At 50.6% G+C, this 20193-nt stretch overlaps 1 protein-coding gene across 1 annotated transcript in view; it reads right to left on the reverse strand.

Moving 5' to 3' along the window:
- The window catches only part of MTCL2 (microtubule crosslinking factor 2), a 45868-nt gene extending 26260 nt beyond the window's left edge, over nucleotides 1-19608 (reverse strand). The window contains exons 1-2 of the mRNA XM_068987605.1: nucleotides 19396-19608; nucleotides 12098-12256 (exon numbers count right to left, since the gene is read on the reverse strand). Coding sequence (XP_068843706.1) covers nucleotides 12098-12256; nucleotides 19396-19593 — 357 coding nt within the window. The 5' untranslated portion in view covers nucleotides 19594-19608. The remainder of the gene's footprint in view (nucleotides 1-12097; nucleotides 12257-19395) is intronic.
- Between the last annotated feature and the right edge of the window lie 585 nt (nucleotides 19609-20193).

A 20193-nucleotide genomic window follows, 5' to 3' on the forward strand; every position in this document is an offset into this window, starting at 1 on the left:
CCCCTCCCCAGCCAGCCCAGTCCAGCCATGGCCAGCCTTGAGCAGCGCCAACTGCTGAGTTAGAGGAGCCTTAAGACCACCCAGTGACTGCAAATAGAGAGCCAGGTTCACCTGCCCAGGGTTCCTCCCCTCTCTCCCACCCCGGAATTGTGATCTAATCGGCTTGAGCCCAAGACCTGGAAAATGTGGGTTTCCATTCTTGTTTGTCTTTCATTCATTCACCGAAGACTCCCTGAGCACCCATCATGTGCCAGGCAGAGTGAGGCATGGAGAATACAGCAGGCACCATGACAGATAGGGTACCCCAGGGGGATATTGGAGTGTTATGCCCAGATCTTCCCCTTAGTACTAGAACATTCCTCTAGTCCCCCTTCCAGCGATGGTCACTGGCTGAGGGCAACCACCTCATCCAAGGTCTTGTGCCCTCCCTGTGGGGGCGAGGGGGCAATGGGGGGAAGCCACATTCAATGACTAGTCCATGCCCTCTTTCCACACCAGCTCCAGAGCTCCCCACGGGATCAGCTGAGGCCACGAGTATGAATGCTCTCCAACTCAGCTTCTCCTGCTGCCTCCATCTCTGATGGCGTTATTCCAGGAGGACACTTCCATAAGCCTCTGCATGCAAATCTCCATCTCAGGGGGAATCCTGAGCTCAAGGAACTGGCATTGTAGTGAGAACTTTAATTCAGAGTGGATATTAATAAACAGTAATATTTCTCTTATATTAAATGAAATAAGTCAGACAGGGAAAGACAAATACTATATGATATCACTTTTACATGGAACTCTAGGTGGCTTCCCTGGTGGCTCAGATGGTAAAGAAGCTGCCTGCAATGTGGCAGACCAGGGTGTCATCCCTGGGTCGGGAAGATCCCCTGGAGAAGGGAACGGTAACCCGCTCCAGTCTTGCCTGGAGAATTCCATGGAAAGGGAAGCCTGGCTACAGTCCATGGGGTCGCAAAGAGTCGGACACAACTGAGCAACTAACACACATTAATAAACAAAATGAATATGGTAAAACAAATCATAATTATATAAGAGGCTTAGAAATGATGAGGAACTGATTTTTTTTTTTACAATGTAAATGGTAGGTTTTCGTGCAGATTAAAGCAAAGTAAGGCTCTGATAATCATCATGATTCAAAAACACATAAGCAGGGATTTTCCTGGTGGTCCGGTGGTTAAGACTCCATGCTCCCAGTGTAGGGGGCAAGGGTTCTATCCCTGGTTGGGGGAACTAGGATCTCACACGCTGCACAATGAGGCAAAAAAAAAAAAAAGCACACAAAAATACAGAAGCAATAGGGGAAGAAATTGATACATTTGATTAGATAAGCAAATTCTACCTGGGGCAAAGAAATGCTCTAAGAAAAGTAAAAATATAAATGACTGGGAAAAAATATTTGCAGTGTATGACACTGACAAATGGTTAATATCCTAAATATATAAAAAGAGTCACAAGATAAAGTCCAACAAACCTACAGAGAAATGGGCTAGAGAGGTGAAAACCAGTTCACAGGCAAAGAAGGGTAAATGGCTCCAACCATAGGAAGATGCTCACCCTATTCATGGAAGAGAAATGCAAATTAAAACTACACTGAAATACAATTTCTCACCTATCAGATTGGCAAAAATCCAAACATCTGACAACACATTCTATTGATGAAGCGATGGAAAAACAGGAACACTCAATATCAGTGGCAAGAACGCAAAATGGCACAAGTTCTATAGAGGGGAATTTGAGGAATTGTTACAATCATCTTTTCTGAAGTTTCTCAGCATTTAAAAAAGTCACTCAAAGGCATGAGTCCATTGAACACGTCTTCCCTTGAGAGAAGTGAGCATTTCACTTAGTGGAGTATAAAACCACTTTTGGGTTGCATTTGACTTTTCAAGTCGGGCAGGTAATCTTTGTGCATGCTTCCAAGTAGTTTGAATACATGTGCTTCCTGTCCGCCACCTCTCACACCCCACCCCTGGAGGTGAGAACCTTCTCTTTACTGAAGGCAAGAGAAAGGTCCCACAGCAAAACCAGAGCTGACCTGGGACCAGTTCTGGACAGAACTCTTGTTCTAGCTCCAAAAACCTGGAAGGAGAAAATGTACCTTCGTCAACAGAAACCAGAGTGGACTCAGCACAGTGGCTCTCAACCTGGGGGCAAATCAGAATTACCTAGGGGAAATTTTAAAAAGTGATACCCAAGATCCCAGCCCCAGAGATTCCCACATCATTGGTCTGAGTAGGTCCCAGGCATCAGTATTTTTAAATAGCTTCCCAGGTGATTCTAATGTGCAGCTAAGGTTGGAACTACAGAGCTAAGGAGGAAGATGAACCCGAGATAGGCTCTTAAGTTTATCTTAGAGCCCAATCAAATCCTAAAGAGACCTTTTGAAATGTAAATGAGGCAGGAAGGCAGAGGCTGATATTTCAGACGCTGGGCCCCAAGAGCAGGAAGGCAGTATTTGAGAAGGGCTGATGGGGGAATCTTTCAAAAGCTAGGAGGTAAGAGTAGGGAAGGCGGTGAGGGTCACAAAACAAGTCTTTCCACCAAAGAGCTCCTCCCACAAAAGAGGTCTGGGAAGGGGATGCTCAGAGAGAGACCCCGTCCCGCAGTGGTGAGGTGGGGGCTCTGGAGTCAAGTGGTCAGGGTTGCAGATCTGGGCCTGCCTACAACAAGCGTATTGGGCTTCCCTGGTAGCTAAGATGGGAAAGAATCTGCCCGCAATGCGGGAGCCCCGGGTTTGGTCCCGGCGTCAGGAAGATCCCATGGAGAAGGAAATGGCCACCCACTCCAGTGTTCTTGCCTGGAAAATCCCATGGACAGAGAAGCCTGGCAGGCTATAGTCCATGGGGTCGCAAAGAGTCGGACAGAACTGAGCATAAAACACTTTCACTTTCACATCACAAGCTGATGGGTGGGTCCGGGAACTCAGGTGGGACGCCTGGGTGAACCACTTCCTCTCCCAGAAACTGCACTCCATCATCTACAAAACTGAGCTACAGATTAAATGACTACTGCAGACCTCTTGGAGGAGGGAAGTGGGGTGACAGGAAGGGGAGCCAGGGGTTCCCGGAGGCACTGAGAGGTCCCAGCCATCACATATAAAGGACTGAGATGATATAAAACCTAAAGTCATTAAAAAGGGCAGTGGGAGAGTGAAATTCACTGACATGATAAACTCTGAGACAGAAGGAAGGAAACTGTAAAACAAAACCTGCAACCCAAACGTCCACCAACTGATGAATGGATAATAAAACATGGTATATCCACCCAGGGGAATATTAGTCAGCCATGGGAAAGAATGAAGTCTTGATCGATGTTACAACATGCTTGAAACACTGTGCTGAGTGAAGGAAGCCTGTCATAAGAGGACACATCGCATATGATTCCATTTACATGGAAAGTCCAGAAGACGCAAATCCACAAAGGCCAAAAGTAGATTCGTGGTTGCCAGGGAGGAAGAGGGAGTGGGGAGTGACTTGATGGCTTGAGGTTTCTTTCCAGGGCGATGAAGATGTTCTGGAATTAGCTGTGATGGCTGTGCAACTCTGAGTACTCTAAAAACCACTGAACTCTACCCTTTAAAAAAGACAACCTTTATGGTAAATGAATTATATCTCAAGAAAGCTGTTATTTAAGACAACCTAGAGGGGGACATTGGAGAAGGAAATGACTACCCATTCCAGTGTTCTTGCCTGGAGAATCCCAGGGACGGGGGAGCCTGGTGGGCTGCCGTCTCTGGGGGTCGCACAGAGTCGGACACGACTGAAGCGACTTAGCAGCAGCAGCAGCAGAGGGGGGCTTCCCTGATGGCTCAGTGGATAAGAATCCACCTCCCTATGCAGGAGACACAGGTTTGATCCCTGACCTGGGAAGATCCCACAAGCCGTGGGGCAACGAAGTGGCTGCACCAGAACCATTGAGTCTGGGCTCCACGTGCCACAGCTGCTGAAGCCCGGACACACTAGAGCCTGTGCTCCGCAACAAGAGAAGCCACTGGAATGAGAAGCCCACGCACCACAACTAGAGAGGAGCCCCTGCTTGCCACAACTAGAGCAAAGCCCAAGTGCCAACAAAGACCCAGCACAGCCAAAAAATAAATACAGAAATAAAACGATTTTTAAAAAACTAGAACGTGTTACCATCTTTATAAAAATAAGACTCGTGTGTGTGTGCATGTGGGTATACATGTGTGCGTGTGCCTGGTGGCGGGATATGATTTAAAGAATATACACCCAGCTGGAAACAAGGAGAGTCCAGAGAAGCTGCACTTTTCACCTTTCTTCCCCCACATGGTTTTGAGAGGAGCGAAGACATAGTCCACCAGAGTTTTCTCTTTAAAGGTTTTTAAAAATTACATAATTTTTTTAAAGTAAATTAATACATAAAGCTATATTCTCACTGTAAATCTATACTATGCTGACAAAGCAGGAGTCCCCCTGTTTATACCTCCACCCATTCTCCTGAGGGTGACCACAGCCAAAGGTTGGCTGGAGCTCCTTCTAGACCTCTGGCTCTGTGTTTAAAATACTGAAATAGATGGTGTTCTTTTAGACTTTCTTTCCTTCCTATGTTTACTTGGCTCTGTGATCTTTGATTTTTATAATAAGCACCTTAAGCAGAAGAAAACCCCCAAACATCCAGCATTTAAAAAGACAGCCTGTGTTCATGCTACATTATCATGTATGTTACAGAAACTGTGCTTATAACATAATCCCATCTTTATTTTGAAAAGTACATACAGAAACAACTATACATTGTAAAGCACAGAGAAAGGCCTGAAAAGGCACAAACTAAAACAAATCATGGGTTAGGCTGAATCAGGCATCGAATTGAGGGAAGTGGTTAGGGGAGGCTTTCTTCTTTTATGTATGGTTTTTATCATTTCTTATATTTTGGAGAGTATACTCACATTCATTTAACTTCAAAAAAATCCAAAAGGGAATACAGTTCAGTTCAGTTTAGTTGCTCAGTCATGTCCGAATCTTTGCAACCCCATGGACCGTAGTACGCCAGGCCTCCCATTACCAACTCCTGGAGTTTTCTCGAGTCGGTAATGCCATCCTCTGTCGTCCCCTCCTCTTCCCGCCTTCAATCTTTCCCAGCATCAGGGAATACAGTGAACCCATTAACCGGCTGTTTCACCCCAGGCAACCAAGGCAACCAGAGTCTGCTGTGTCCAGCCTTAGAGGTATGCTAGGCATGCATTTGTGTTTTTGTAATGAAATTTTTGTTTCACTGACCTTGTATTACTTTTCTAGTCAAAACAAATGCATATGTACATTTCAATATGTGTGCACACACATAGAAAAACATACCGGAAATACAACAGATTGGAAAGAACTCCGACCCAAATAGTAATCTGGTAATTACTCAGAGGAATTCCCTCTGAATAGTGGGCTACAGGTGAAACTTTTTCTCCTTATGGCTTCCTTGTATTTTGTAGTCTTTCTCTACTAAGCATATGTTAACTGTCAGGTGGATGGAGAAAGTTATAGTAAAGGGTTTTATTTTGTTGTGTTTTTTTTAACGTACTTTCTCCGAGGAAAGTCATGAATGCCTTTTCAATAGGCAGAGGGGGAGCTCTGAGTGCCCACCAGAAAGGGAGGGCAGGACTTCCCTGGTGGTCCAGTGGCTAAGATTCCAGGTTCCCAATGCAGGGGGCCTGGGTTCAATCCCTGGTCAGGGAACTAGATCCCACAAGCCACAGGTAAAGATCCCACATGCTGCAACTTAGACCCAGTGCAGCCAAATAAATAAAAATATTTTTTTAAAAAAAAGAAAGAAAGTGCAGGCGGTGGGCAGAGAAGAGGGGCTGAAGCAGGAAACCTTTTCAGGACCAGAGTGGCTCCAGTCTTTTCTGGACAGAACGGACCCTGCCCCAACCCCATCTCAGCCACGTGGGCTCCCACAGTGCTCTGAGGCTCTGGAGGGAAAACAAGGCAGGCTCACAGAGCACACAGACCTTCCTCCCCTCTGCAAGGCAGCAGCTGGTCAGGCGGGACTCCCTCCAGGGAGCCAGGGCTGTCAGAGCCCCTTTGTGGAGCCCCTGGGGGCAGACGTTCTGTTCCTGAGCCTTGGAGGGTGGGATGGGGCGGGGCGGGGCAGGACAACGCCTGAGCACCCACAGGAATGGCAGTCACATGTACCGGACCCCAAGGGCACACTCCTTGGCTGGCAAGCAGCAGGGGGCTTCCCCACCCACAGAGCAACGCACAAGGCTGCCTCTGGGCAGCCAGGGTGGCGCCTCTAAGCATCGTTGGTCTAACGGCTCCTAGTAGCAGCAGGAGCTCTGTCCCCACTTGCCCTTCTCTCCCTTCTTGGGGAGACCAGGATGGTGCCCGCGCCCCTCAGCCTGCCCTGGAGAGGCTGCCGAACACAACTGCAGCAGCCCCCTGCCTGCTAACACCCTCCATCCTGCCAGGAAACAAAGACCAACCTTCAAGGAATAAAATGAGCCTTCTGCCAAAACAGTTGGGTAGATTTTCACCCAGTTTAGAGGGGATGTTTGGAAAGGTCTCCTGAAAACACAGACTGTGCTGTGTGGATGAAATCTCCTCTGGAGTGGTGGTGGTGGTGGTGGAGGGGGATCTGGGTCGGGGTGCATCTCAAAGACTGAGGCCTTCTTGGCTGAAGAAGCTAGAGAGTGGGTGTGGTTCCTGGCTGGGGGAGACCACTGGGGAGGAGGAAACAGAGAGTGGTTTGACAAGGGCCCCAGATCAAATCACTGGGACAGACGCCGCCAACTGCAAGCGCAGTCTTGCAACTTAACTGCTCCTTCTGTGGGCAACTGGCAGCCTGATATGGAGAGCTTCTTGCTAGAGGCAGCAGAAGCATATTCACTTATGACTTATTTTTTAAATTTTATGTTTTGGCTACGCCTCGTGGCCTGTGGAATTGTAGCTCCCTGACCAGGGATCAAACCTGCACCCCTGCATTGGAAGTGGAGTCCTAACCACTGGATCGCCAGGCATGTCCCAGAAGCATAGTTATTAGATCAAGGGAAATACTTCTTCGGGACCACAGCCACCATAGAGGTTGTCAGGGTGCTGATGCAATACCAACAACCAGCATTGATCAAGTCCTTACCTGCTTTGTCTTGATCAGTTCTCACAAATACCTCTAAGAAGCAGGGATTCACAGTCCCATTTTATAAATGAACAAACTGAGCACTAGAAGGGTTACACGATTTGCCCAGTGCTACAGTTACTTGCCAACAAGTGGCAAAGCCAGGATTCAAACCCAGGCCCATGTGACTCCAAGTTCAAGTTTGTCCTGCAGCACATAGGCCTTAGCAGGGCTGCACGAGATGATGAATCCAGCAGACGGAGACGGGAACCCAGGTGAACTGATGCCCTTCTTACCCCATAAGAGTGGGAATCAGGCCAAGAAGCCCGGGCCAGAGAAGGAGGTCCTCACTGGAGTAAGCAGCCCCTTCAGAGGTCCTGAAACACAGCAGGGTTCCGGGAAGGCCCCTGGATGGGGCAAGGAGCACAGGGGCATCACCATGAGAGTCAGCGTGCCTTTGAAAGATGCAAAGAGTCCTTTCTCCTATCCCATCTACATACAGCAGGTCCACTCCAGGTATACACCCAAGAGAACTGAAAGCATGTCCACCCGAAAACCTGTACACAAGGGTTCACAGCAGCATTAGTACATAACAGCCCCCAAAGTGGAAACAAACCCGATATCCATCAACTGATGAAGGGACAAACTGTGGTCTCTCCATACAAAGGCTTATTATATGGCCATGAAAAGGGATGAAGTACTGACACCTGTCTCAACATAGACCTTGAAAACATGATGCTAAGTGAAAAAAGTCAGTCACAAAAGATCACGTTGCATGATTCCATTTGGATGAAATGTCCACAATAGGCAAAACCATAGAGACAGAGAGTCTCTATGTCACTCATACTCTCACACATGAGAGGTTGCCACGGGCTGGAGGGAGCGGGGAGTGGGCAGTGACTGTTGACAACAGAATGTTCTGGAATTAGATAATGGTGATGGTTGCACACCATTATGAATATATTAAAACCCATGGAATTGTACACTTGAAAATGGTGAATTTTCCCCTGGTGGTCCAGCAGTTAGGACTCCACACTTTTACTGCCAACAGCCCGGGTTCAATCTCTGGTTACAGAGCTAAGATCCCACAAGCCAAAATAAACACATAAAATGCTGACTTTTATGGTATGTGGACTATATTGCAATTAAACAATTGCCTAGAGGAGTACCATCTATAAAACGTGGACAAAATGGGAATTCCCTGGATGTCCAGGGGTTAAGACTCAGAGTTTTCACTGCCAAGGGCCAGGGTTCAATCCTGGGTGGGGGCACCAAGATCCCAAAAGCCTCACAGCATGGCTAGAAAGAAAACAAAATAAAATGGGGACAAAAATCACTATGTACCCTGGGAGGCTGTTGGCTACACCATGTGAAGACAGTCATAAAATGCTTAGTGCAGCGCCTGGTACAGAGGAAGCGCTCAGACACAGCAGCTATATTATAATAAATCCCATCAACATTGATATTGGCTTTCTGCCTAAAATACAAAGAAGGGGAGTGATACTGGATTGGCGCTGGGGGGCTGCTATTACGATTTTTGAGCTGCAATCCAGCTGGCAACAGTGTCACTGCCGAACACGGCTGGGCAGGCCACCCTCCCTTCTCTCCAGCGAAGTGCCATCTCTATAGCAACCACATCAGCTCAGGCCAAGGGCTCCTGTTCCCAGTCGGGTGACAGCATTGCCACAGCAACCTGTCATGATGGCAAAGGCAGATCTCAATGATGGGACTAGAGCAGCTCTGGCAGAAGAATTGCTAAGGGACCCCTGTCTCCATAGCAACCATATCAGGAAAGAGAAGGAGGGGGGAGAAGGCAATCAGCCAATAAACACAGGGCCGTGCCTCCTTGCCCAGATCCTAAGACTCCAAGGGACATCAGGGAAGGCTAAACCAACCCTGCTGATGTCACCTTCAAGAGGAAGTGAGGGACTTCCCCGGAGGTCCAGTGGTTAAGGATCCACCTTGCAATGCAGGGGACGCGGGTTTGATTCCTGGTGGGGGAACGAAGATCCCACATGTTGCGGGGCAACTAAGCCCGTCCACCACACCTAGAGAGTGCATGCCTCACAACAAAAGATCCCGCATGACGCGACTAAGACCTGCTATAGCCAAATAAATAAGTAGGAAGTGAACCAGTGTTTCTTGAGTGTCTACTGTGTGCCAGGCCCCACAAAGGACTCTTAACATGCTTGACTTCATTTAAAATTTCACTAATAATGACCATGCCCTGCCTAAGAAAAACCCCTAACTACAGGAGTCATATAGTAAAAAGCAAGGGTCACTCTCTACCCCACTCCCACCACTTCTAACACCTGAGTTCAGCGGGTTTTTCCCCAGATTTTCCTCCAGGCTATGCATTTTTGCACATAGACACATATGCTTCAAAACCAGTTTGTTCTGTACAGGTCTCCAAAATGATTAGCGAGATTGCACAACATGCAATGATGGTTCTATCATTTCCTTTTTGTGCTTAACAATGTACCTTAGAAATCTTTCCACGTTAGTGCATATGTATCTACCTTTAAGAAAGAAAAAAAACAAAAAACCATGGGAAAGTATACCTAATATAAAATTTACCATTTTAACCATGTTTTCCTTTTATGATCGTAAAATATACATAACATAAAACCTGCCATTTTTAACCACTTACAAGTGTACAATCCAGTGGTATAAGCACCTCTCACCTCCAGAACTTTATCATCACCCCAAACTGAAATGCTGTATGTAGTAACCAATAACTCCCCACACCCTCCCCCTCCAGGTTCTGATAGCCTCCAACCTACTTCTGTTTCTATGAATCTGACTACTCTCAGTATCTCATCCAAGTGGAATCATACAATACTTGTCCTGTCGTGTTTGGCTTATTTCATTGAGCACAATGTCCTCGAGCTTCACCCACATTGTAGCCTGTGTTAGAATCACATTCCTTCTTAGGATTACACATACAATGTAAGTACATACTACATATTTCTTTGCTCATTGATGGACATGTCGGTTGCTTGTACCTTCTGGCTACTGTGAATAATGCTGCTATGAATGCCGTTGTTGTTTAGGTGCTCAGTTGTGTCTGACTCTTTGCGACCCCAGGGACTGCAGCCCATCAGGCACCTCTGTTCATGGAATTCTCCGGGCAAGAATACTGAGTGGGTTGCCATTTCCTTCTCTAGGGGATCTTTCTGACCCAGGGATCGAACCTGGGTCTCCTGCTTGGCAGGGGGGGTTCTTTACAACTGAGCCACAAGGGAGGTCTGCTATAAATATGGGGGTACCAATATCTGTCCATGTCCCTATTTTCAATTCTTTTGGGTATATACCCACAAGTAGAATTGGCTTATTTGGTGACTCTGTGTTTAATTTTTTCAGGAACTGTCATATTACCTTATTCTTTCTAACTTCTTCATAGTGTTCTCTGGTTATGAATCTTATGACTGATCATGAACCTCGTAAGCTAGGTACTGTTACTATCCTGAAGTCACAGAGGAGGAAACTGAGGCTTAGAAAGGGGAGGTGGCTTCAGGGTCTCAGCCACATCTCAGCCAAGGAAAGGCTGGGTGACCTCAGGCAAGCACTCCCTCCCTGGGCCTCCTTTTCCCCTCTTTTTTTCTTTTTAATTTATTTATTTTAATTGGAGGCTAATTACTTTACAATATCGTAGTGGTTTTTGCCATACACTGACATGAATCAGCCATGGGTATACATGTGTTCCCCATCCTGAACCCACCTCCCACCTCCCTCCCCATCGCATCCCTCTGGGTCATCCCAGTGCACCAGCCCTGAGCACTCTTTGTCTCCTGCATCCAACCTTTTCCCCTCTTTTACAATGGGAACAGCCTGACCTCCAAGGCACTTTCTGAAACGGTCTCTCCTTTTCACTATGAAGGGTGGCAACAATGAGATGTGTGGAGACGGCGCCCTGTGGCACCAGGCCAGGCCAGGTCATGGGGGACAGGAGGCTGCCTGAGGGAAGGGGGCCCCCACCCCACCCTGGGAGCCCTGAGCAGCACATACCTCCCTCTCCACTCTGAGAAGCCTTTGGCACATCACACCAACACACCCAGCGGGAAGGGCAGCTGAAGGACTGCTCTGGCCTCGGGGCCATGGTGTGTCCTGGAACGCTGGAATGCCTGTCCCCGGGAAGATGAGGCCTGTGCCCCAGCACAACATTCGATCCTAGGATGCCTCAGGAGCAGTGAGACAGCTGAGGCCCAGCTGGGGCCAGAAGGCAACCGGGCTGCCTGGGACACAGAGCGCTGGCTTCTGGAAGATTCCAGCCCTTAGGCATCGCCTCTGCTGGTGGTTTCCAATCAGTGCACCCCAGTGGGCCCTACTTGACCTGGAGGATATTCCTCCCTCCCTCGGGGCCATTTTCCCATCCATAAAATGGGTACAATCACAAGTTCATTGGGCCTATTATAGAAAGTGTCTGGCATGGTGCTTAACATGTTGTACACCTAACATACGGCAGGAGGAAGAACGGGCTGCCAGGTGGGAGGGGCGCTCCTGAGCAAAGACAGAGAGCCTGGTGCCTGGAGTCACATTCAAGAAGCAGCTGTGTCCTAAAAATGTGCTGAGACACCAGTCAGAGGCCAGCCCCAGCAGTGACTTTATACCGAGTGGCCAGCGCCTGGCCGTCCCTAAAGCACATCCATAAAATGTATCCCACTTAGTCTTTCTGATGACTTGGAAGTACTACTATCCCATTTTATAGATGATGAGACTGAGGCGTAGAGGGCTGGGCATTGCTGCATGTTTTCTCAGCTAATCTCCCACCCAGTTGTGCTCCTCTGATGGCTGGCTGTCTCCTTCATTGGCCTCTGGGCTCCTGGAGGCCAGGAGCCAGGTGTCTCTCAAGCATCACTGTGTCCTTGGTGTCCAGCACACAGTTCTCACAGGAGGTGCTCAGGGAGCACGTGCTGGACCAATGAATGAATAGACAGCTCTGCCAGGATGGCCTAACAGTGCAGAACAGAGGTTCAGAGACACTGGCTGGGGTGGGGCCGCCACATGCCAGGTAGAACAGGACCCTCACCTCTCTCGGCCGCTCCAGCTCTGTCTGCAGCACCTGCTTGGCCAGCTCAGTCTCAATAAGCCGCTGCCGAAGCTCCTCATTCTCCTCTTCCAGCCTCGCCCGTTTCTTCTCCACCGCCTCCAGCTCCTTGTGCAGCCGCACTGAGATGTCTTTAGAGACCTGAGCAAAGGCGAGTGACAAGCAGCGTGTGAGCAGGCTGAGGGCCATCCCACCTTGGCCACAGAGCAACCCCAGGGCAGGCAGTTACTCTTATCACCCCCACTTAAAGAGGAAGAAACTGAGGCACAGAAAGGTCAAGTAACTCAACAAGGGTCACACAGCCAGGAAGTGGGAGAACCAAAACCCAAACCCAGGAACCCTATGCTTCCTGTGTTCACATTACAGTCCAGCCCCTAGAAAGTGAGAGGCCCTGTCTATCCTTAGCAGTGCCTTTACATTTATCTGGATCTTTTAATGCTTCCAAAAGCCTCTCCCATCTACCTTCTCGCCCAGTTCTCTCAAGAGCCGATGGCAGGACCAGAAGCTCATTTTTGTTTACGTACATGTGAATGTACTTATTTAGTCTTGGCTGCCCGAGGCCTTCAGTGCGTGCGCTCTCCAGCTGAGGAAACCAGGGGCTGCTCTCCAGCTGCGGTCGTGGGCTGCTCTTGCAGAGCACGGGCTCCAGGTACACGGGCTCCCGCAGATGTGCCTCTCGGGCTCCTGCGACGTGTGGAATCCTCCCTGACCAGGGATTGGACCCGAGTCCCCTGCACCGGCAGGCGGAGTCCCAGCCACTGGACCATCAGGGAAGGCCCAGAAGCTCACTTTAAAGAGAGGGGAGGGGCTTCCCTGGTGGTCCAGTGGCTAAGACTCCACGCTGCCAATGCAGGGGGCCCAGAGTCAACCCTTAGTCAGGGAACAAGATTCCACACGCTGAACTAAGAGTTCCCATGCCACAGCTAAAGAGATCCCGCATGCTGCAACTAAGACCCAGCACAGCCAAATAAATTTAAAAAAATAATAATACATAGAGGGGAAACCCAGAGCAAGATAGGCTCCCCTAAAGCCCTTTGAACCCTATTTTTTCTCTGCCAGTGACCAGCATATATTCCTGAGCAAATCATTTCCCTACTCTGCCTCTGTCTCCTTCACTACAAAATGGGTGCAATAATAATAGCACAACCTCACGGGCCGACAGGAGGCCTGAATCAGCTGTTGCACCAAAGGCTTGGCCCAGGGCCTGCACAGTGAGCACTGGGTGAGTGGTGGCGGCTGCTGGGAGAGGCTGAGTCCAGAGAGGGCATGGCTTGCTGGGGGTCACAGTGTGACACAGCCCCCGAGGCCTGTTTCCAATTGTCTGGGATACAGAACATGCCCCAAATGACAGAGGCTGGGCAGCCGTCCAGGTCATCCCTCTGGGAGGAGCTGACAGAGCCACAAACCCCAGGTCACCGGCTCCAGGGCTCTGCGGCAACAACGCTCCATTTCTTTGAGGACACCCCCTGTCCTATCCCCTGATGGTGGGGGTGAAAGGACAGGAAAAGAGGTCTCTGGCAATGAGGAAGGCCTTCTTTCTCTTCTTTCATATTCTTGTGTTTTGGCTGTTCCAGGTCTTCGCTGCCGCATGCAGGACTTGTTCCCTGACCAGGGGTCGAACCCGGAGCCCCTGCACTAGCAGCATGGAGTCTTAGCCACTGGACCACCGGGGAAGTCCCGAGGGAGGCCCTTCTGAGCCCCTAAGAGGACTGAGCACCGGCATGTGTTGATACCTGCTGTGGGCCAGATTCACCCGTCTTCACCCCAATTCTGCCCCCATTTTGCTGGCAAGGAAATAAGAGGCTCAGAGCGCAAATGACCTGCTAACAGAGATAGTGTGGGCCGAGGTGGGGGGACCTCGGGGGCTTTGGCTGAAGGGCCGTGTGGCCAGGACTCCACAAGGGGTATGAGGACTTTTGCCAGCAAGAAGGATAAATGAGGCAGACAGCCCAGCGCCTCGGGCCTGCCAGTCTCGGAAATGACCGTGGCACCTCCTCCCCGCCGGAAGGGAAGAGGGCCCTCCCTGGCTCTGCCTTCTGCCTGGGCCCAGGCCCAGCTCAGCACAGACCCCTTGGCAGTGCGCAAGGCAGGCCAGGAAAAACAACAGCCAGAGAGGAAATTCGGCCTCCCTCTCTCTCCTCCCTCCGTTGCCCACTAACTCTCTCCACCCTTGAAGATCTCTAAGGGCGGCCAGAAGCCGGGCCACCAGGCTCCTTCCACAGTCTCTCTAGGCCCCCAAGACCTTGCCCCTCCACAAAGTGGGGTGAGCAATTTCTCACTAGCAGAACAAAGACGTTGCAGGTGGCAAAACTGGCTTCAAGCCTAATTTCAGCCCTCACTGGGTGTGTGACCCAGGACGAGTTTTTTTAACCATCTGAAGTCTCGGTTTGCTCATCGGTAAAAGGGGATGGCAGCGCCTTGTCATAAAGGCTGCCGTGGGGAATAAACAACACAGGGCTCGGGCTGATGGCTGAAACATAGCAGGTACTCAAAAGTATAATGATTTGGGGGACTTTTTGGGTGGTACAGTGGTTCAGATTCCAAGCTTCCAATGCAGCAGACACAGATTCGATCCCTGGTCAGGGATCCCACATGCCACATGGTGTGGCCAAAAAAAAAAAAAAGAAGAAGAATGAATTTGTAATGCAGTGTTAAAATTACCGCTTCACCTCTGTGCACTGATTTTATCCAACTTGGTCCAACATCTCATAGCTTCACTCTTGAGTTTAGGGTCAGTATTTCTGCTAGAGGTATTCAGACCCAGGCTTCTGGCTCCGGTCCCAAGTTTTAGGCTGTGAGGTCACCCAGTGAGCCCCTGTCCTGATGAATACTTCATTCATTCATTCATTCATTCACTCACTCATCCATCTGCTTAGCCCCCAGGAGGCAGGAGTGGTGGAGCACAGAGGTCCAGAATCCAGGCCATGTCTGGACTCCTTCATATCTCTCTATCCTGGCAGCAGTGCAGAGTCTGGCATATACTAAGTGCCTAATAAGTGCTTGTTGGATGAACAAACAGATCTGAGACTCCAACAAGCAAAATGGGTGGTAGGCAACGAAGGAGTGAATAGCTGACACATGGGGAGCTGCACCTGGCCAAACTTGGCTGGGGATGCACCCCCCAACCACCCACACCCTCAGATGTCCAGAGGGGGCTGTGTCCCTGGCTAGGGTTGAGGGACCAACTGCTGGGGGGGACCCGGGGCTCCTCTCCCAACTACACTCCCACCTGGGCAAGCTCCTCTCCACCTGGGGTCCACTCCATTCCCACCAAGGCCTCAACCTGGTGACCAGGTGACCCACTCCCCACCAAGAAGGCATGATCAGTGTGGAATCCTGGATCTTCTGGGGTCCATGAGTGACTCTGCAGATTTCATCCCTTCCCTGAGTCCCCAGCTGCCTTCTGTCCCCTTCCCCAGGAAACCCCTTCTCCATCTGCTCTCTATCCCCAGGGGTGCCTTGTAAAGAAGGCCTAGTGCCAGGTAGCTTACAGAATTCCAGTGTGGACAAATCTCAGATCCCCACAGAGCCCGGTGCCCCTGATGAAGGCCCACAGCAACAGAGAGCACACGTCTAGAGGGCGGGAGCCTTGCTGCCATGGCCGGTCCCTTCCCCTCTCTGAGTCTCAGTGGCCCTTGGCTCCCTGGCTCCCACAGGTAAGCAGGCAGAATCAGGCCACTCCCTGAGCGCACACCACGTGCCTTTCAACCCTCAGGAAGTACTTTATCATCCCCATTCTGGGGCTCAGAAAGAAAAGGTCACTTGTCCAAGGTCACACACTAGGAAGCTACAGAACCAGATTTGAAATCAGGTGGGTCAGCTCTGGAGTTTTGCTCTCAATCTGAGCCTGCTGTTGGCCTGAAACTTGAAAACACATTGTGTTAATATCAGTAATAAAAGTATTAATAATAAGCACAGGGACTTCCCTGGTAGTCCAGTGGTTGAGAATCTGCCTTCCAATGCAAGGGATGCAGGTTCTCTCCCTGGTCAGGGAATTAAGATCCCACCCATTAAGGCACAACTATAGAGCCTATGCATCCCAAGGAAGATCCCATGTGCCAAGATCTCCACGGGAGTTACAAGGAAGATCCCATGTAACTAAGACCCAACATAGCCAAAAACTAAATATATATATATATTTTTTTTTTTTTTTTAAAGCACAACATGTGCTCACAGCGTCAGGGGCTCAAAGGGCCCCACCTGCCTATTTCATGTGACCCCTTCACGACCCTCCCAACTATCCCCAAGTTGGGGAGACTGAGATACTACAGGAGGCGAAGCAGCTGCAGCTTCCGGAAACCAGGGCAAATCCCCAAAGCACAAACAAATGCTCTCAGCCATGAGGTCACTGTTTACAGCGCTGGGGCCCGGCTCCTGCCAAATGCAACTGGCAGCCTCCAGGCCACAGCCAGCTCGCTCATCGGCCCCTTGGCTCCTAAGCCTAAGGCTTTAAGGCGTCTCTGTCACACTGAATCCTCAGGGCAGGGGCTGGGAGCCCTCACTGAGGAACATCCCATGTCCAGGCAGCATGTGGACTCAGTGTGGCTACACGCTCCCAAGAACCCAGGGAGGGTGGGAATGTCACCCCCATTGTACAGATGAGAAAACTGAGGCACAAAAAGAGAAAGAAACCTGCTCAAGTCACCAGGAAGTAAACCCAAAGCCAAAACATTTTCTCCAGCAACTGCTTCTAAGAAATGTTTTACTGGTGTCTCCTGGGGCCCCCTACAAGGGTCTCTTCAGGTGGGAATTTTCATCCCTGATTCCTGGAACCTGATACCCTCCCACAGGATCCCAGCCCCTGAGGCTGGGGCCTGGGAATCTGCATGGTAAACAAACCTCCAGGCGATACTTATCCATCCAGGGAGGCTGAGATTTCACCCACTTCCTCGCCCTGGCCCAGCCATTCATCCCACCTTTAAGTTTTTCTCCTGAACAATAACAGTAACACCCCAACCAACATTTACTTATTTGCTGGGGGAGTGTCCCGGGCTGGCGCCCGCGCTCAGCATGCTCTTTACTTGCACTATTTCATTTTATCCTCACAAAATTCTCTCCACGTAGAGACTTGCTGCACCCCCATTTTCCACACGGGGAAACTGAGGCTCAGGCTGCAAAGCAGCTCTCCCAAAGCCACAGGGCAAGCAAGTGGCAGAGCAGGTCTCTGCGCCCACCTCTGCCCTCCTCATGATGGACAACATTCCAGCATTCTGTGGGGTCCTGCCCACTGTGAGAACCAGCAAAGAGTGAGAGAGCCTGGGGGCGCAGGGGGAGAGGGAGGACCAAGGCCTGAGGTTTCTTTCACAGCACCCACACCGACAGTCCACCTGCTTGCTAAAACCACTGGAGCTGCTAAAGCCCTGAAAATTCAGCTGCTCTAAGCCCGCCATTTAAGAGGAGAGGAAACTGAGATCCCAAGAAGTGGCCCCATGCCAGTCTGCTCTTGCTGGCTGAGAAATCAGAGCGTCCCTTCCAGACAGCAAGCAGTCCTCCCCACACTTAAGTCCATCAAGCCCTCCCAGGCAATACCAGGGAAGTCAGCATTCTAAGAACCTCCGAGAAACGCCCCAGAACGTCCCCAGCACATGGGACTGAGGGAGGCAGCCAGAGCTGTCCAGTCCAGGCCGGCATGGATGAGCTCAGCGCCCCAGCTGCAGGCTCAGGGAGAGGAGGGAGGGAAGGGGCAAGCTGATTGCTGATTGGCTGGTTCAAATCTCAACAGAAGGGGCCCGCTCCCCCCTGTCCAGACTCCAGGGGCCTCCCCGCTCACACTCTGCACACACACCAGCTGCTCCCGGCTCCTCCCATGGAGGCACCAGCCACCCAGCCAGTCTGCTCCCAGCTCCAGCCTTCCTCCCCGCCTTCCTCATCTAAGGCTGACTTTTTGGGTCTCTGCCTGAAAGCCCCAACTACCTGGACCCAAACTCAGATTCCTCTAAGCCTCTAGGGCTCTCCTTCACCCGCCACCCTCTCAATCCGGTGCTGGGAATTTGAATATTTCTGTAACTTTATCCCAGAAGCTGCCTTCTCAGATAGCGAGGAGCACTTCATTCTTGATTTTTTTAAAAGTATTTGTATTTAGTCATTTGGCAGCTCTCAGTCTCAGTTGCGGCACGTGGATCTTCGATCTTTGTTGCAGTCTGCCAGATGTTCAGTTGTGGCATGCAGGATTGAACCCAGGCCCCCAGCTTGGGGAGTGCAGAGTCTTAGCCACTGGACCATCAAGGAGGTCCCGGGTGCACTTTGGACTTGGAGATATAACCTTTCTGAGCTCTGTTTCGTCATCAGCAGACCTGATGCACCTGGCTCGTGCAAGACAATGGGAGACGCCAAGTCCAGGGTGGGGCTGGTGTTCACTCTTCACTCCCTTAGAGGGGCCCTCTTCCTCCTACACTCCTTCTTGTGCCTCAACCCTCGGCTCAGAGGTCCCCCTGCAGGAAGACCCCATAGGCCCCCAGGCTGTGCGAGATGCCCTCACCCCCAGCTCCTACATCCCTGGATGACACTGTGCTGAGTGCTGAGAGCTGGGTGTCGGGCCAGGTCCCCCAGATTTCTCAGTTCCCAGACCTGGGCTCACACAGTCAGGTAAGGCAGACTCTTCCCCACGCCAGACCGCAGGCCATCGTTTGGCTCCCTGAGGCCGAGGACATTGAGGTCAGGCAGCCAGCATGGGAGGCTGATGAGTGTGCGCTCTGCCAGCTACACAGTGGGTCCTGTGACCTTGGAGAGGTATTTCCTTTCCCTGAGCCTCACTTTTCTCATCCAGAAAAATGGGAATAACAATAGTAGCTAACACAGTAACCTCTTACCTACCTGATCTCATCTCATCTCATAAAGCCCTGTGAGGCATGGGCTGCTGTTATACCCATTTTACAGATGAGGTAACTGAAACACAGATGACTTGCTCAAAACCATAAAATTAGGGCATATTGGGGCCAAGATATAAACAGCCTCATCCAACTCCAGACCTTCACTACTCTCCTTCAGCATAAGAAAGAAAACTTCCACAGAACTGCATAGAGACAGCATGGAGCCCAGCACCAGGTGTGTGGCTGTGACTCACACGACAGCTGCTGTTGGGAGGATTCATATTGATGGCCTATCAGTTCATCAGGGATCCCCATTTACAGATGAGGATGCTGACATGCATAGAGATGATGGAACTTGCCCAAGGGACACACAAGGAGTAAGCTGACCAGGGCCCACTCGGGCTCAGGACCCTCCCCACCACCCCACCCAGCAGGGGCACCTCTGAGGACTGGGGAGGGGCCCAGGCTCACCTTGACGTCTTGCTCCAGGCCACGGATGAGCTCGCCGTCCACCTGGCCGGTCTGGGCAGCCCGGAGGCTGCGGCGCTCAGCTTTGCGCAGCCGGTACTGCAGGATGCGACAGGTCTTGCTGGCCTGGTCCAGCTGCTGCCGCAGCTCCTGCAGCTGATACACATCCTCTTCCATATAGACGTCCCGCATCTCCAGCATCTCTGCCCGCAGCTCCTCGATCTCGTCCTGCAGAGGGGAGGAGAGGTCAGGTCGCTGGGCCCTGTGGCAGTGGCCAGAGTGCTTGAGCACAACCCATACTCGACACTGTCCTAGGCACCCCTCGGGGGAGGGGTGGTCTGAGGGTGGTAGGCTGCACAATGCAAACCCCCCCAAGTGCCCACATCCTAATTCCCAGAATCTGAATATATCACCTTACATGGCAAAGGGACTGTACAGATCTAACTAAATTAAGGATCTTGAGATTGGGAGATTATCATGGATTTTCTGGGTGGACCTAATGTAATCACAAGCATCCATATAAGAGGGAGGTACGGGACTTCCCTGGCAGTCCAGTGGCTAAGACTCCATGCTCGCAATGCAGGAGGGCCAGGTTTGATCTGTGGTCAAGGAGTTAGATCCCATATGCCTCAGCTAAGAGTTCGCGTGCCGCAACTAAAATAAAGATAGATCGTGCATGCTGTAATGATGACTGAAGAACCCGCGTGCCTCAACTAAGACTGGGAGCAGCCAAATAAATACATAAAAATTTTTAAAAAAAGAAAAAAGCGGGAGGCAAAGCGATCAGAGCAGGAGTAAGCG

This window comes from Capricornis sumatraensis, chromosome 15 (genome assembly GCF_032405125.1).
Source record: "Capricornis sumatraensis isolate serow.1 chromosome 15, serow.2, whole genome shotgun sequence".
Classification (NCBI taxonomy): Eukaryota; Metazoa; Chordata; class Mammalia; order Artiodactyla; family Bovidae; genus Capricornis; species Capricornis sumatraensis.